This window comes from Sinocyclocheilus rhinocerous, unplaced genomic scaffold (genome assembly GCF_001515625.1).
Source record: "Sinocyclocheilus rhinocerous isolate Xijiao unplaced genomic scaffold, SAMN03320098_v1.1 scaffold1349, whole genome shotgun sequence".
In the NCBI taxonomy this organism is placed as follows: domain Eukaryota; kingdom Metazoa; phylum Chordata; class Actinopteri; order Cypriniformes; family Cyprinidae; genus Sinocyclocheilus; species Sinocyclocheilus rhinocerous.
The window spans coordinates 101,701-120,140 of NW_015650713.1; the positions used below are offsets into that span (position 1 = coordinate 101,701).

Genomic DNA, 18,440 nt, shown 5'->3' on the forward strand with positions numbered 1-18,440 from the left:
ACGTCAAGATATTATAAGACCAGGCAGATAGAGGGGTAAAAAACAATATTAATAAATAATATATACAAATAATACTAATATTAATGATATTAACATACTATTATTAATGAATTAAAACATCATTAAAAAAGTTATTTATAACACCAATAAGGTCCTATATAGCATTTTCAAAGCATGGTTCTATATGGAACCCTATAAAAAAAGTTCTATTTAGCACTAAAAAGGGTTCTGCTACTGTAAAGCCGAAGACCCCTTTTCTGGTACTGTTTAGAACCATTTTTCTTAAGAGTGTAGTTAAAGCCACCTAATATAAAGTGTGACCCATTTTTTCTTATACATTTCTCAGTTTTAAATCTAAAATTGTGATAGTGATAATGTTAATGGACATTAGCATTAACGTGTTAACAGACATGTTATATGTCAACTACCCATATAAACACTAAGGAAATAAACATGACAAAGTGGTAATATTATTTAACAGTTAGTTCGTGGAGGATATGCATGATGCATGAAGATTAACAGAATCTTACCAGTGTCATCAGTGTATAATTCCCCAGTCTTTTAGACATGCATATAGGGGTAATTGTTACATACGTATAAGATCAAAGAATCTGCTGTACTGCTTGATAAATGAAGCTGTGTATCACCTTTGGAAAGTATTAATTGGTCATGTCAACCCATGAACACAGAGCCTCTCACTTTCTATTATTCTTCTATTATTATCAAGGTGCATGGATAATAGAAAAGGGGTTAAATATACATGAAAACACCACTGGATTGTATTTCCTGCTCAGGATACAGGGACTGCCAGCAACTGACAAGAATATGCACAGGTCTGAAATCATTTATGTAGGAGCACAAGGGTAATAAAGAAATACAAAACAATTTATTTAATTTCCTTAAAGGGGTCATGAACTGCCTTTTTAAAAATTATTTTAATTACATTTTTTATTTTAATTACAATTATTTAATACAGTGTAGGTGTCATATGGGCTCTTTAATGATAATTTTATGGCTTTTTTTTGTCGATTTTGGAGTTTGACAGTCACTGGTTGTTATTTACTTTTATGGAAAAGAGCAGTGTAAATATTCTTGAAAGCATCGCCTTTACCGTACCATTAAAAATAAAATAAAATAAATACATTTTGAGCAAATACTGGATGTCAACAGATAAACTCAAAATACATTCAACACCTCTCTCCCTCTCTTTGGCCAGTAACCATGTATGAATTAAATTTTAATTTGCTTCTTTGACATTTCTTTCTTTATTCTTGACTTGTTCACCCTGGCACACACCCCCTGATCTCCCTTTCTCTTTTTCTTCTTCTCTGTTCCACCAGTCTTGATCTTCTCATATCTTTATGTCTTTAAAATGTGAAGTGAGAGGTGTAATGTGTAAGCTTGGGTGGTGCATAGATGATGACTGTAGATAAACGTACCCTTGTCCTATTTTCTCAAAACGTGTGTATTTCTTCTTAGGATCGCCAACGCTAACAATGCTTCCTGGATGAAAGGAGAGTCCTGTAAGACTATACATATGTACACAGAAGCAAACACATACACACAGAGCTTTTGGAAAAGTAACTGCTGAAGAGGGATGATTGAGTATCGTTGGTAGAGTAAGAACATTGATCTCTGTCTGTTATAAGAAATATAATGTCTGTTTTAGTGCTGAGTGCTGTTGATAATCTGGATCGCATGTGTAGAGTCAAATGGAAAAAAAGACAATGATTCACGTGTGCATACAAGAGACCAGACCTGCATTCCTAGTCAAAAATCCTAAAAGAATGTGTGTTAGATTATTACCGGAATTTCATCAGATTTTGGAACCAATCCCAAAGGATACTAATGGAATTGAATGAGAATTTAAAATGAATCTAAATCTAAAATCTGAATCTAAAAATGATATACAATCATCTTGGATAAACAGACATTCCTACCTCATTTTTTTTTGGTTTTATTGGATTATGAAAGTCCTTGAAATTCTTTTTGATGATGTACAGGAATATTTTATCTTAATAGGGAATCATAATAGTCCTTTTGGGATATTTAGATTACATTTATACATTTGGTAGGCACTTTTATCTGAAGCCGCTTGCAGCATATTCCAGGTATTTTACCACATTCCTTTAGGATTTTTCACTAGGGTGTAATTTCAAAATTTCTTATCTGATGTTTGAGAAGAACCTTTAAAAATGGAAACCTTAAAATTCAATTTAACAATTTATATGTATTGTGACTTAAAATACAGCGACACAATTTTGTCATTCATGAATACCACAGTAATAAACTAACAATTAAGTATCAATTTATTGAAATATTCTAATTACTAATATATATTTTTCTTTTGCATTTATGAGTTGATGTATAACCTTTTAAAGGCTAAGATTACTGGAGCCCTCGAACCAAATGTTGCTATAGTATCTCATAACAGTTAAATAATATTCTACCGTCAAACATACAGCTAAAAGCAACACTCTTGCCTACATACTGAGTTTTTCCAGTATTTCCTCATCTGTCATCTTGGATTTCTTCCTCTGTCGGTCAGTGTGACGGTATAGCGTACTGGACGTGTTCTCTGGCTGTACTTGAGACTCTGGAGGGGTCATGTCCTCTTTGACAGAAGCAGGAGGTGCAGCTGGCTCAATAACAGAGCGAGTGAAGATCTACAGAAAGATACAGTGATCGAGTAAAAGCAGAGATATGCATAGTAAAGAGAAAAAGAAAGGGAAATACGAGAAATTATAAATTTCTTAATTGTTTCTCCTAGACAACAAGATGAAATAGAGACTTTAAAGGGATAGTTCACCCAAAAATTAAAATGACCCCATGATTTATATGACCCTCATTATTCATGAGTGTCCCGGACATGTGCGTGAAACTGAGCATTTTTTAGTTCACGCTCCTTATATCTCAGAAGGTTTAATGGAATATTTCAAAAAGAGGTAAATATATTTCCAGCATTGCGCAAACTTAGGCCTAAACTACATTTGTTCATCATTTCGTGACAGTTTATAATGTTTTTATTAGTTTGCAGTGCACATTTTTTTTTTTATATTCCGGTACCTTTTTTAAATATTCCGGTAAACTTGCTGAGATACAGTATTAACTAAAATTCTCAGTTCCTCGAGCATGTCTAGGAAACTCATGAATATTCATTTATGCTCCGCCCACTGAAACCTAAAATATCAGAAACCGAAAATCTCATAACACCAATAAGAATATGCTAGTCTCACGAGAAACAAGTTTTGTTTACAGGGGCAAAGGAAGCAAAGTTTCCTTTGTTTAGCAAAGGCTTATATCGAAATCCTCTGACATTTTTCTTTACAAATCCTCGTTTTGTACTTCTAATTCGTGACCTGTGTTTTGCTTTGCTCTCTCCTCTGCACTTCCACATTCTTCACTTCTCACTGGAGCTTACGCTACACCTACGTCCTACATCATCCGCTGGAACACACTCTCTCATGTACGCGCGTACGACAGTTAGCGGAAGATAGAGATTACGGTTTATAAAATTTTAAATATGGATATAGTTATTACAAAAACACGTTGATTCACTTCAGGAGGCCTTTATTAACCCCACAGAGCCGTGTGGAGCACTTTTTTATGATGGATGGATGCACTTTATTGGACTATTGAATCTCAACCCCCATTCACTGCCATTATAAAACTTGGAAGAGCCAGGACATTTTTTAATATAACTCCGATTGTATTCGTTTGAAAGAAGAAAGTCATATACACATAGGATGGCTTGAGGGTGAATACATCATGGGGTAATTTTCATTTTTGGGTGAACTATCCCTTTACGTCTCAGATTTTTCTCCTGAGAAATTTTGTACATAATTTTTTTTGTTCATAATGTATTATGTATCTAATATCTAAAAATTATCATGCTGTACTAACAGATTTGGTGTGCTCAGGTCGTGGGGCAATGATGGGTGGAGCCTCATCATCATTGTCTTCATCTTCTTCTTCCTCTTCGTCCTCCTCTTCCTCATCTTCTTCTTCAGACACCGGAGGTGCAATAGGAGGTTCAGAAGTCGTCTTAGCCCCTTGCTGCACTCCCAAACAGACACACACACATATGCGCAGAGTGCAAACAGGGTTGAGCACTTGAGCCACAATCAATAGATATCACAAATGCATTTCTGTAGCCCACTGCTCATTCATAGCCTTCATATCTAGCAATTTTAATTAGGACTACTTCTCAAATTAAACTGTAGAGATTACTCCACAGTAACTGTTTCAAACAGTAGTATGCTACAGTGCATTGTTTTATTTAAAAATGCAAAATAACTTTTTATTTCTAAGATTACAACTGGATAATTTATAATCTTAAAAATAAAAAGTTATTTTACATTTTTAATTTTTTTTTAATTTTTATAATGGGTTAAAATGGCTGTGATTACTTCTGGTTCATTCATCAAAGAGAAAATCACAGTTAAAACAAATTGCATTGTTGATACATTAACATACTATGCATAAATGTACATACTATGCATAGTATACATACTATACGCTGCAGCAAAAGAAAGTATGCTTGTATACTATTCCTTATGCTGGTATGCACTACCGATATAGATAGACCCTTTGCAAAGTCAAATGGCAAATTGCAAGATCCTGAGCTAGGTGTCACTGCAGTTTCTGCAATGTCTCGTTCCCTCATCTCAGGAAACCAAGTTTACGTGAGTAACCGGAGACGTTACCTATTGATTTAGTTCACTCAACATTGCCTCAGAGCGTATAAAATTACACCATGTGTTACAGTGAGGGGTTGTGGCTCAAGTATGTCAAGTTACACAAACACACATATAATGTGCCGACAATCCAGTGTGACTTTCCAGTGTGACAGTCTTTGCTTAGACACAGGCAGGCCGTTCATGAGTCCGCCATGACTGCAATGGCTTGAATGGGGGTCCCGCGAGAGGATCCAACACAAGTGCCAAGTCCCAAGTTGGTAGGGTGGAAGGGCGAGGGGGGTTCATCCTTTTTGCACCCTTTAAGAATCACACCCTAGGTTATTTCTACCGACTGGGCAATTATCAAAGTGAGTATGGAATACTTTTATAACAGCCACATACACTTTCAATGTAGAGGATGTATGGTAAAAAAACACTCTTAAAGGAAGTAAAGATTGATTGTTATTGGACAGTTAAACGGGTCTTTGCCCCACAATCTGGACCAATTTGTGAAAACCATTTATGTGTGTATAGATGCCTTAGTGGAAGGAGCCCTGGCCTCGAAGATAGTGTTTAACATACTGAGAAAGCGCATCTTGTGCTGGCAAGCTCCGTTGAGCAGCTAGACACAAAGATTAGATTAAACTCTGGGGAGGGATGCCATATCATATCATCAGGGATGCGTCTCTCCTCAGCTGGATAGTCCACTTCCGCCCTGTTCGAATAAACTCCAAATCATATTGACATTCAAAGGGTATAATCCCCATTATCTGTGAACCACCCCACCCCTTGATATTATGTCTGTACCGCAATCCAGCCCCTGCCTGACGCATCTGTTGTAATACTCTTTCTCTTGATCACCTGGCCAATAGGAACACCCTGGTGATACAACGTCATATCGTGCCAGTGGGCCAAAGCATCCAAAAAGCCACGTGTTAAATTGGATGCCACATGCTCGGAGGCATGCAACTCTTTAGCCAGAGCTGAAGTGGTCACATATGCAGGAATCCTAATCTGCACACTGCTGATGCAGCAGCCATCAGTTCGAGCATCCTCTGAAAATATTTTAGTGGAGGAGACTGCCCTAACTTGAAGACTGCAAGAGAGCGGATCACTTTCAGCGAACACTCCTCTGAGAGAGATTTCATAACCCACTCTGATACTCCTGGCTGTGCCTGCCATGCTTTGGTATGTAAATTGTGACAGTAGGCGAGGTGGACTGCATTGCATATTGGCCAGAGAAGAACTGTGCCCGGTTGCATGAAAGCCCTTAAGTGATTTGACTTAGGGGTATCCCTGAGGAGAAAAAAAATCCCAGAGCAAGGGTTTAGAGCAGTGGTCGCCAACCCGTCGATCGCGATCGACTGGTAGATCTTTATCACTGTCCCAGTAGATCCCGAAAAAAACAGTAAAATAAGTACAAAAATGCATTACATTTATGGGGTTATATTAATCTTTCACTGAAGGGTACTGTCTTGAGAAAAGTAGGAAACGCTATAGTGCGGTGGGTTCATAAGCAGTGTTGCCAAGTCCGCGGTTTTCCCCATTGGGCTACTTTAACACTGTTGCCGCGGGTTGTTGTTCATGTCCGCGGGTTGAAGCGATCCCAATAACGTGATATTTAGTCCCTGGAATGTGAATTTTACTGGAAGATCACCGCCGAAAAACGTGTATTTTACCCCCGGAATGCGATTAATTAAAATACTAAGTAAAGGGCCTCAAATTTGAAGTACAATCTGGGATGTCTTTTTCTATCAATTCTTCAATAGGTAGATCTTGTCTTTCATAAAGGCCGAGGTCAGGGATCTTGGGCCTAAAAAGGTTGGTGACCACTGGTTTAGAGCATTGCAACTTAAGTGTCACCCTTACCTAAGTGTTTATGTTCTCAACCAGAATAATACTTTTTCCCGTGGCGGCAACATTAGGTATGTTTATTTGCTGCCTTTTACCGTTAAGTGGCGCTATAACCATAAACTCTGAAAAGTTAGAAAGTGAATATGTAGGAGGCTCATTCTCCCAAGTAGTTTACTGCGTAGTGGAGAAATTAAAGTGAAACATTTAATTTTGGAAACATAACTAAACAAAATCATCATCACAGGACCAAATTTAGTACTGAAAATTAAATGTAGGCGTTCATTACGAAAATTAACCATGGTTTTATTATAGTGAACATGTAGTAACCACCAGGTTTTTTTTGGGCATATTGATTACCATTTGTATAACCACAATTTTACTACAAATACCTTGGTTAAACTATGGTTAGTGTAGCAACACCAAGGCTAATTTGTGGTTACCATGGTTTAACTATTGTAACCAATTTTGTAGTAAAAAGTTTCATAAGGGTTATTTGAATAAAATTCAAATACAGAAAGACTTTGATTCCGTGCTTAGTTCTTAATCTATATTATAAGTAGAAATGCATGTCAGTAGCATTTTTAGTACACTCTAAAAATGCTGGGTCATTTTTTTTAACCAAACACTTGGGTTGAGCCTGCAGGCTTTTTCATCCTCTTCAGGAGAGAGCGGTTCTCATCACTGCCGAATTGGTGCATTTTTTCGGTAAAATACAAGTTTGTGTACGTTTTATTTGATCTATAAAACCATTACTGTGCTGTAAATCATTTTATTATATACAAGGCAACATATAGGGACGCGATGTCAGTCACCTAAACGAGGTTTAGGTATTTTTATTCCTAAAAATCCTGAATCTGATTAGCTTGGATGTTAAAATATGTTCTCTGAATTGTGTATTTGTTTATGGGCAGGTTATGTAGTCAATAACAGCATTTTTTTGGCTAAGAGTGAAAACGCGGGACAGCGGTCTGAATTTTGCAGTTCCCCCACCAAACGAGCCCAGCTCCGGCAAGAGATCCACTGTTAGTGAAAACCAACTGGATAACAGAGACCGGTTGATTACATGTGTAATTTTTTACTTCTTAATCTTCGTTAAACGAGTTTAAACTTAGGCAATAGGCCTATTGTATACTTGTTAAAAACAAGTATCACTCGGCGGCCATACTTGCAATGCCTCCGAGTAGCTCATCCAAGACCAAGTCCTGTCTAAATGAAAGGGGGAATCCTGAAATCTCAAAAACTGCCCTATGAACTCACAAATAAATTACAAATTTAAATCAGCAACAAAATCTGAAATGAACTGCCCCATGAATGTTGTTTGTTATGCTCAAATAACGTTAAAAAAAGCGTATTTTTCAGGCTAGACCAGCCAATGCGCATCTGCAGTCAAAACACGCTTATGACTGGTCAGTTTTCTATGGGAACCGGAGCTTCTACACGGCCGCTGCAGTGACGCAATTACTTTACCAATCAGTGAGATTGACCCAGTCACTAACGCAACATTTGGGTAACACAAAAACTACCCAACACTGGAAAAAATAACCCAACACAATGACCCAAGAGGCTCAACCCAGCGATTGGGTTGAAAAAATAACCCAGCGTATTTTAGTGTATAGAACTCCACCTGTATACAGTACTGTTTGTAAAGAGAGTGAGAGAAAAAACATGACACTTTTCCTAAAATTATTCTATATATTTAATTTATAATATATTTTCATTTCAAAGGATGAGGAAAATACAGTGACTTTAATATCTTTGCAGCTCTGGAAATAGCAAAGCGCTGTGCTTGCGCTGTAGACTAATAAAATAAAAAGTGAAATAGGCCTACACTCAGGGGCATAGCCATCATTTCAGAAGTGAGGGGGAGAGAAATGTCAAATCTATTTTTTATTTATGTATTATTAATTGATAAGTTGTATTTTTCTCTTATTTCTTACTTTTAACTGGCTAACAAATCAAAAACACTGCTAGAGAATAACCAATAATTTGTATTCTATTATATTTTTCTTATATTTTATATACTACAAACACTTTTTTCCATGGTTGCTATAGTTACTACATCTCACAATAAACAAAACATAACAAACCACAGACCTAAGCTTTACTACAACCACAGTTGTACTAATATATTTGCATTTTGGAGAATACCAATATCACAGGAAACAAAAAAATGTAAACCAAACTGGACAGAGGATGAAAAGGATGTATTATTTTAGAACAGGGGTGTCCAAAGTCCGGCCCGGCCCGTGGATGAATTATTTTTAAACAACTTGTCTATTAAAATGTATTATATGTGGCCCGCCAAGCATATTTACAAATCATGCAGTTCCCTTTCGAGAGGGTCTCTTGACATTGCGTACAGCGTAAGCTGATCACATTGGGGAAGCACCTTTCTCCTCAAATACTGAAGCCTTATTCGCGTAACGCCCAGGGCTGGACTGGGACAAAAAAAATCGGCCCTGGCATTTTTTGGTCCAGGCGGCCTATCACCACTTCGAGATATATATATACTATACCAGTCAAAAGTTTTTGAACAGTAAGATTTTTAATGTTTTTTAAAGAATTCTCTTCTGCTCACCAAGCCTGCATTTATTTGATCCAAAATACAGCAAAAGCAGTAATATAGTGAAATATTTTTACTATTTAAAATAACTGTTTCTATTTGAATATGTTTTAAAATGTAATTTATTCCTGAGATTTCAAAGCTGAATTTTTAGCATCATTACTCCAGTCATGATCCTTCAGAAATCATTCAAATATTCTGATTTGCTGCTCAAAAAACATTTATTATTATTATTATTATTATGTTGAAAACAGCTGAGTAGAATTTTTCAGGGTTTTTTTTATTAATAGAAAGTTCAGAAGAACAGCATTTATCTGAAATATAATTTTTTTTGTAACATTATAAATGTCTTTATCGTCACTTTTGATCAATTTAAAGCATCCTTGCTAAATAAAAGTATTAATTTCTATAATTTCCCCCAAAAAAACAAAAAAAAAACATTATACTGACTCCAAGCTTTTGAATGGTATAGTGTATAATGTTACAAAAGCTTTTTATTTCAGATAAATGCTGATCTTTCGATATTTCCCTTCATCAAAGAATCGTGAAAAGAAGATTCCTGCCTCCGTTGGGAGTCCCTATCAAGCACTTTACCAGTTCAACTACTCTCTTCTTCTCCTCCGGCCTTGCTCTTTGGCCCGTATCTCTCACCGCAGAGCAAGCCTGTTCTTGATAAATCTCCTGTAAAAACGTGGGAAAAGCCGACGAGGAAGAAGTTGGGGTGATGCGATCTTTATATCGGCGGAGCAAAATACTTCAGCGCTCCGTCTATAGCGCATTGTGATTGGATGTTTATGCTGTCAATACAGGAGACAAACCAATGGGCCACTGGCTGCTCGCTGTCCCTGCGTGATGGTTTTCGACAAAAAAACATTCTGTCGGCCCCTCAAGTGCGTCAGCCCACCGGGAAAATGCCCGGTATGCCCGATTACCAATCCAGCCCTGGTAACGCCCTAACTGCCCGCATTGTGATGCTAAAAAAGTGAGCGTCAGAATTCTCCGGGATTGGTTAGCCTTCGCACAGCCACCCCCTCAACCGCTCTCTTCAAGCAGCTGAGGAAGAAGCACCGAAATCGCACCTATTTGGAGCACGAAGTATTAAGTGGCGAGTTCACGCTGGCTCAGAGCCCACGTGCTTCCCATCTGCTGATCCATCCATGAGTGTGAGGACTTCCCGCCTTCGGATAGCGCTTGTCATAGGCGTTGCTTACTTAAATAAAGAAACAAACTTGGCTCTCACGCTCCCCTCATGGTAGTGGAGATATAAACTGAATGAATGTGAGGTTTGCAGCAAAGGGCTCATATGCTGACACAGGTCCCGCTGACACCCTACGCTCTGAACGTGCTTACATTACAAACAGCACCCCGCCTCAGCGGCGTTCTGGATTGTGACACAACATATCCCAGCCAAGGCGCTTCCAAAGCGCGGCACTTTGCCTGCTAGATCGCAGATTACTCCAATTGCTTACTTAATCATATAAACAGCTCGCCCGACCCAGCGGCGAGCTGTCGTGTACAAAGCAGCTGGGCAGGCAGCTTCAGCCTTCACGAGGTTATGACGTATCACTGCATAAACACCAGCTAAGCGGTTGTTTTCAGTAGTGGAGTGTAGTGCTTGTCTATACTAACTGCCGTAAATTCCAGTGCTCTTACTGGCTTCCTAGGATATGCACCAGTGCTGTGCCGCTGTGTTCATTAGGACATGTAATGCCATTTAAAAAATACTGCTGCCGCCGCTCGTTGCCTTCTATGATACGCACCGGCAGTGCCGCTGTCTTTCGTACCTGTTTAAGTGCTGTTTACACTGACAGCTATTTATACAACACTGGCGCCCTTGATAAGCACTGATTGTGCCGCTGTCTTTCATACAGATAGCAGTGTTGCTTACACTAACAGCTATATACAAGCCGGCGCTGCCGCCGTGTGTTGCTTTTTATGATAAGCACCGGCTGAGCAGCTGTCTTTCGTGCAGATGTATAGTGTCGTTTCACTGACCGCTATATGCTGACGCTGCCATCATGCGGTGCCCTTCTTTGATAAGCACCGGTTCTGCCGCTGCCATGCAAGTAGTGTTGCTACTGTTATATTTGCCGGAACTGGCGCTGCCGCAGCGCGTTAACCTTCTATGACTTCTATGACTATGACTAGCACCGGCTGTGCCGCTGTCTTTCATACAGATTGCTGGTGTTGCTTACACTGGCCACTATGTAGGTCACTGTTTGCTATATATGCTGGCGCTGCAGCAGCGCGTTACCCTTCTATGATAAGCACCGGCTGTGCTGCTGTCTTCCAAAAACTGACCGCTATATGCTGGCACTGCCGCCATGCGTTGCCTTTTTGTGATGAGCGCCGGCTGTGCCACTCTCTTCATACAGATGTGTAATGTTGCTTACACTGACCGCTATATCGACTGGCGTTACAGCTATCATAGCTCTGTGCGACTGCATGTAAATCTAGCCCAGCTTCAGACTCTTGCATAGAGCCTGAGCCAGCTGCGAAACTAGAGAACTCGTGGACGAAATGCCATCTGTTCCCGATGTTAAACGTGCCGCAAAGTGTTATAGTCGGATCGACATTAAGTCTACCCGCTATTTTACTCTTCTCTCCGTTTCACTTCCTATTGCGGGCACTATCACTGGTTGTTTTTGTGCTGGTTGTTCCACTGTGCAGTGCAACAAGCTGGAAGAGAGAATACAGGAGATACTAATCTGTTGGCTATCAAAATAATTTTCTTTATCTCTCCAAAAAAAAAAAAGTGGATGATATGCACACTCTCTCTGTCAGCGGGTCATGTACGGTTTTCAGACCTAATGACTGTAAATTGTGCTTAAACCGAGAAAGGGCTAACATATCCAAGGTGCTCTCAATGCTGTTCAGAGCCTAGGTGACATCTCTCTCGGCTTTACTCCGAGCGAGTGTGCGGCGAGGGGGAACTCCGCCATAAGTTATGTGCACGCTTTGTGTCCACGTAAGTTGTGTGAACCCCGTCCCTGTCCGTGTGTACGCTTTCCATGTTTGAAAAAAAAAATAAATAAAAATTCAATTTCGGAAAACAAACTACTGGTGTGCAAGCTGACTATACGAGAGCCATGTCTCGTCTTGGTCTAAAGGGATATCTATTGAGGATATAATGTTCAACGGCTGGATGGGCTTTGCAGAATAAAATTGCCACAATCTTAAACAGTGGCTTCTCGGGTCCTTTCGGTTCAAGTCTGCTCGCTCAAGGTAGACCAGATTATTGCTTCTTGAGTTAAGTCGCTGCTACGTTTTATGATTCATCTCGCTGCTTGTGCACTGAGCCGGTGGGATGGCTGGGAGGCCCCGCCCCCCTTTCTGGGCTGTGGGGTTCCACTAGATCCGCTAGGGTATGACGTCATGACGATGACAGCGCTGGCGCAGCCGCAGTTCACACTCTATATTGCGGCAGCCTGATTGTTCCCATAGTGCGTGTCGGTCTCTTCTATGTACCAATCTTTTCAGTGATTACAGCGGCAGTGCCCCTGTATGATTTGTCTTGCTGCTATTATCCTGTGGGTTACAGTCATTATGCTTGAAACTGCGGTTTGCCCTCCTTAAATATGGGCTATCGTTACTGTTGGCTATGTTACAATTATCCCACTGTACTGTTTTAAATTGCGCCGGGTCCGTCGCTTGTTGATGCAGTTGTTATGTTGTCTAGCACGGCTAGCTTCTGATAGTAATGAGCACTGAGTCACCACTTCTATCTTAAGCGCCGAGTTAACCAGAGTTTTCTATTTGAGTTTCAGCGGCCGCTAGCCCCTGAACAATGTGTTCTTACTGCGCTTGCCCCATTCTACTAACTGGCTGCAGTGTTATAAGGTGCCATCGGATAATGTACACCAAGCGCCGGGCCCACCGCTTGTTGCAATAGCCATGATATTGTCTATGACAGCTGTTTTCTGATAGCTTTTTATCTTTGCCGGTGTGTGCATGCACATACAGCACTTCAGCAGGCCCGCCCTCCCTCTCAGAGCTGCGGGTTTCCACTAGGTCCGTTAAAAATAAATAAATAAAATATTCCCTTGCCTTAAAAAGATGACGAGTTCCATATAAAATACACAGATTGCACCGTCTCAACGGTGTAATGCTCACTTCCGTGTAGGCTTCAAAACGCCCCAGTGTTTTCAGAACACTCCCTCAGACTGTTCGCACTGTATCATTACTTGGCAGGTTGGGACTGCTTCATTTGTGACCTCTTTAACTATGATTAAAAGCATGCCACACACTATCCACACACTGAACTTGCAAGCACGATGTCAGACACTGTAATATGCTATGGTCCCCTCCCTGCTTACCGTGGTGACGAGGATACATAGCAGACTGTCGTCACTCAATGGCTGGATGTCTAAGTGGTGCCCGCAGAATAACATAGGTTTCATAGACAATTGGACGAGTTTTTGGGGCAGACCTGACCTGTTGAAAAGAGATGGTCTTCATCCCTCCTGGGGTGGTGCCGCTCTTCTGTCTAGATATATAATATGGCACATAGTCTTAGAGTTTGTACTTGACTAACTGGGGCCCAGGTCAGGAAGCAGAGAGACTGGCTAAACCGACCGTCTGCTAGCCGCTTCATGTCACAGAAATCAGTTAATTCTCAGCACATAGAAACTATTTCACCTAGATATCACACTATAGAGTTTACTATTGTCACTTTGCATTATTGACACACTATTTTCCTAATTAATGCTGTACAGTTGCTTTGACACAATCTGTATTGTTAAAAGCGCTATATAAATAAAGGTGACTTGACTTGACACACTCGAGCTCGCATCTTGGTGACTTGCAAATGCCTAGAAGTGCTGGCCCTATGGAGGAGCACAGCCTTGTGCAATGGTTGCCCGGCATTCTGTGCCTGGACAGACACAGAGAAATAGTAGGTTACCTGATGACCTGCCTGGATCTGCCTGGTGATTGGAGCAGTTCATCTGTCTCTTATGTGTTTCTACACTGAAGTCCATCACAAGCATGTTCTTGTTCGCATGGACAACATGGCATGGACAACAAGGCGGTTCCCGTTCTCACGCTCGTGACGAGCCTGAAGAGGGGGGCAGACTAGCACCTCCTGTCTGTTGAGCTGTCTGTCTCCCCGGCCATCTCAATCGCAGGGCGGACATACGTCGAGGCACAGGGCACACTCAGCCCTGGTTCTCGGGACATGAATGGCTAATTTCCTTGAGGAGAGATCCCCTCTCAAGCGAGCGACTCAGTCTGGCATCCAGCCTATATGGAATCTGCGTGTCTGGCTACTTGGTAGAGTTTGCCGAAGTTAAACTCACTGTCACTGGAAGTGCAAAAGACATTCAGAGGTGAGCGCTCTGTTTACTAGATGTCTCTACGGTCATAGGTGGGGAGCCTTCGAAAATTGTTGCACTTCGAAGGGCCAAGACCCTGTCAACTGCCTGTTTTCAGTAGCTTTTTTACATGAGAGTTCGGATGACGGCTGTACGCCCTCTACGCTCAAGTGTGTATAGCTGTGATATCAGCATTCATACTGACATTGATAGGTTGTCAGTGGGGAGGAATGATGTGATTAGATTTCTATGGGGCACGAGGCAGATTAACCCCCTTTGCCTGTCAACTACCCCCACTTGGGACCTCGCTTTGAAAAAACACCACTTCTGTAGTAGGCGGTACCGGCGTTGCTGCAGCCTAGCCAACTTACACACAGTTCCCCAGGCCATTGTGCTATCTAATTCCGGTAAGCTCCACAACTGCATGTCTAACTCCGATTAGAAGCTGTTATCTGGAATGTGCTGCTTTTGTGTACTTGTGTACAGGGGCTGTACCATACATTGCGATTACTGTTGAGTGTCGCTGCGTTTATTTGACGTCTCCGCTTATGCTGAGCACCCTTCGCAGTAACATGACGCGAAGGTACACGTTCCCCAATGCGATCAGCTTACGCTGTATGCAACGTCGAGAGACGTAACTGACGTTTACGTTTACTGACGTAACCTCGGTTCCCTGAGAAGGGAATGAGACATTGTGTTCATGCTGTGTTACATGCACTCAGATCTTTCACAAGCTCTCATAGTCAGTCGAAAAATTCGGCTGAAATGCCACTCGGCACCGCTTATATAGAGCGCTTTCCCGCCACCCTTTTTGCGAGCTCGAGCGCCATTGGCCATTGCGATGCAATGGCGTTAAGCGAATAAGGCTTCAGTATTTGAGGAGAAAGGTGCTTCCCCAATGTGATCAGTTTACACTGTACGCAACGTCTCGTTCCCTTTTCAGGGAACCAAGGTTACGTCAGTAACCGGAGACGTTTCACAATGTCAACACAGGGTGACAGCACTGAATTTTAGGACAGATGTAGCAGTAAAATGCGAGTGACAATTTGATAATTCATATGCACTGCCATTTATTTAGCGCACGAGAGTACCTAAACGCGCCAAATCGTTTGAACCGTGCTGCATGGACCGTTATTAGAGACAGCGCAGAGCGAGCTCAGAAGAACAAACACGTTTACTCGCTGACTGATCTTGATCACGCGGCCACTAAACAGCTCTGTGAGGTTTGGAGCAGAGGTCTGATACAAACCACTGATGACGCTGTGATAGTTTAAAGGTAGTTTAAAGGCAGATGAAACAGCGCCGACATTCTTAACAACACTGATACGGAAAACAGGAGAAACACTGTGAGACAATTCAGTTAGAATACTTTTCAATCCACAAATCACCAACATTTACAATATATTTATTGTAGTAACACTAACTGTAACTGTGGTATTGTGGCAGAAATGTAGGATATTCATATTGAATCGAATGAATCAATTCAAGAAATATAGCTGTCAATCGCACAGTAGAAGTTATGAAAAAGTATGAAAACGTAGTTTTGAGTTCAAGAAAAGAAATAATGAATTATAAAAAAAAAAAATCTGGAAAAACCGGTGGTACATTAAAGCTTGTGCTTATTATAGCAAAAAGTATCATGCTTGGTTTGGAACAATTTAACAATTGTATTAAGGAGGGCCACCACCACAAGACCTATCTGAGACAGCGAAATTGGTCAAAGACATATTAGGGAAGGACTCTCCTACTCTAGTTGATATTGCAGGTGTTCCTCAAAGCAGTTCGAGAAGCAGGTGAAATAATGCATATGAGCGCTAAAAATTTTGGCTTGCAGTTTGTAAAATGTCTTTTGCTTTCAAAGATGGTATCTTTTGTATTGTGATGTAAAGATACAGATAAGGTGCTAATAATAATAATTCCGTAATAATAATAATAATAATAATAATGATAATAAACATAAAATTAGCCATTGCGTTTGAGTTTAAGATGACTTAAGGGGAGCTGTTTTGGTCCCTTAATTTTTTTAAGGTGAAATAGTTAATAAGGACTTTGTTGCAACACTTAATGGAACACTTAGATAATTAAGGGGTAATAATAAATGACAGCCTTAAAGTTCCTTAAGTTGACCTTTAGGTTTTTTTTTTTCATGCAACCCAAGTTTCACTAAGGGTACCCTTGACCTTATAACTAAGGGGTTTCTTAGAGTAAGGGCTTTTTGAGATGTGCGTGGGCTGTGAGCCGGTGCAAGTTTATCACCTGACCCTGACAGGTTCACATTAGGATCTTGTGCATCTTCCTCCTCGGCTCGAAGGAGGCAGCAGAGGAAGAGCGTGGCAGAGCTCTATTGGGCGAGTTCATTAACCTTGAATCATCAACCAGCCACACAAAGCTGAAGAGTCCAGAGGCTCATGTCTCAGCAGTGTGAAGAATCCGATCCCCCAAGTGCGGCCTCTGCACAGCCCTGGCAGTAGACGCATGTCTCAAGACCATCAGATGGTTTGATTGGCTCTGTGCAGGAGTGGCAATCATGAAAGGTCATCCTAGTCTTAATCCGAAGACTCAATGGAACACAGCAGGGGATGAGAAGAGCGTTGTCCGCTGCAACATGTAAATGACGGTGTGTAACTTGATAGACGATAAAGCTTCTTACAGATGGTTGTCTGAAGGAAAAGATTCTAAGAGAATGTTCAGCTCTGCTCATATTTCGTGCACTTGAATGGCGTTATTCAATGAGGCATCAGTAGTATTTTCGAGGAAAATTAAATTTTCATGCAATGTCAAGTGAACCAAATCGAAAGGAAACCCCCGGTTTGTTCTTATATTATCAGAGGGACTTCCCATTGACTTCTATTGTTAAAGGTAATTATTACACCTGCCTTACCCTAACCCTAAACTTACACCTTAGAAAAAAACATACAGACTTAATTAAGTCTTTATTTAGTCCCTTTATTTTGTTATTTTCATCAAGGGTACAACTGGTAGATTCCCAAAAGTGATTTCAGGATTTAGTATAATTTACTATCAAACATAACAAAATCTAACCCATTCAATACAAACACACGTATCGACAACACACGTGAGATTTGTAATCAATGTCCTTTAAAAGCAGCTGCAATGTTGTGATGACTGAATTATGAAAGGTTTTGAAATTTTTGCTGCTAAAAGAAGCTTTGGCTTCATAAACTACATTCTGAACCTTCAATTCAGACAGCTTTTGTCAAAATAATTAAAATATCAAGACATTTGAAAACAGAATACTACTTCCTAAAAAGTAAGAATTAAACAAACTCATATGGTGTACAAGGTGAACCTGAACTAAAACCAGGTTGAAATCAGCAGCCTTATTTGTGTAAAGGTCACACTGACAGGAATAAACTTCACATACATTTTCATATTTATGCCAATGGGAAACTGGCATTTGGCTCAAAAAATTACTCTAAATCTGAAATGTAAGGAAGAGATTACAGAAGCGTTCAACACCTGTAAGAATGAGATGGGTGGCGGAAGATAAAAGACACATATACACACACTTCCATGCATGTAGCGCATGAAGAAGAAAAAGAAAAAGAAGAAGAAAAGGAATTACATAAAATTGATCTAAATATGTCATTAGGATTTCTTAACGATTTCTTTCTTCTCTTAAAATGAACTACATATGGACATTAACTCATATTGGGAGATTCCCTAAAGTGATTTCAGGATTTAGTATAATTTACTATCTAACATAACCAAATCTAACCCATTCAGTACAAACACACACACACACATATATATATACCGATAAAAACCGATAACCCGACTTTTTTTTATTGCGCATTCCAAGTAATATCAATCAAACTGCAGTAGGTTTGTTTTGATTAAGTAATAATAACTTAAACAAATACAGGTAATTTACAAAATTAAAGTTAATTGAAAGTATGTTTTTTTTTTACATATTAAAATGTTGTTTTATAGCAAAAGCAGATAACTCCAACAGTAGTTTTTTGGCAAAAGCAGATAACTCCACATTTCATGTTTTAGAGTTAAAAAAAA

General features: G+C 40.1%; 1 protein-coding gene across 1 annotated transcript in view; it reads right to left on the minus strand.

Annotated features, from left to right (window-relative positions):
• LOC107712492 (serine/threonine-protein kinase PAK 3) overlaps positions 1-18,440 on the minus strand; it is a 126,877-nt gene that overhangs the window by 63,230 nt on the left and 45,207 nt on the right. Inside the window, exons 6-8 of the mRNA XM_016517763.1 lie at positions 3,904-4,056; positions 2,492-2,666; positions 1,440-1,503 (exon numbers count right to left, since the gene is read on the minus strand). Coding sequence (XP_016373249.1) covers positions 1,440-1,503; positions 2,492-2,666; positions 3,904-4,056 — 392 coding nt within the window. The remainder of the gene's footprint in view (positions 1-1,439; positions 1,504-2,491; positions 2,667-3,903; positions 4,057-18,440) is intronic.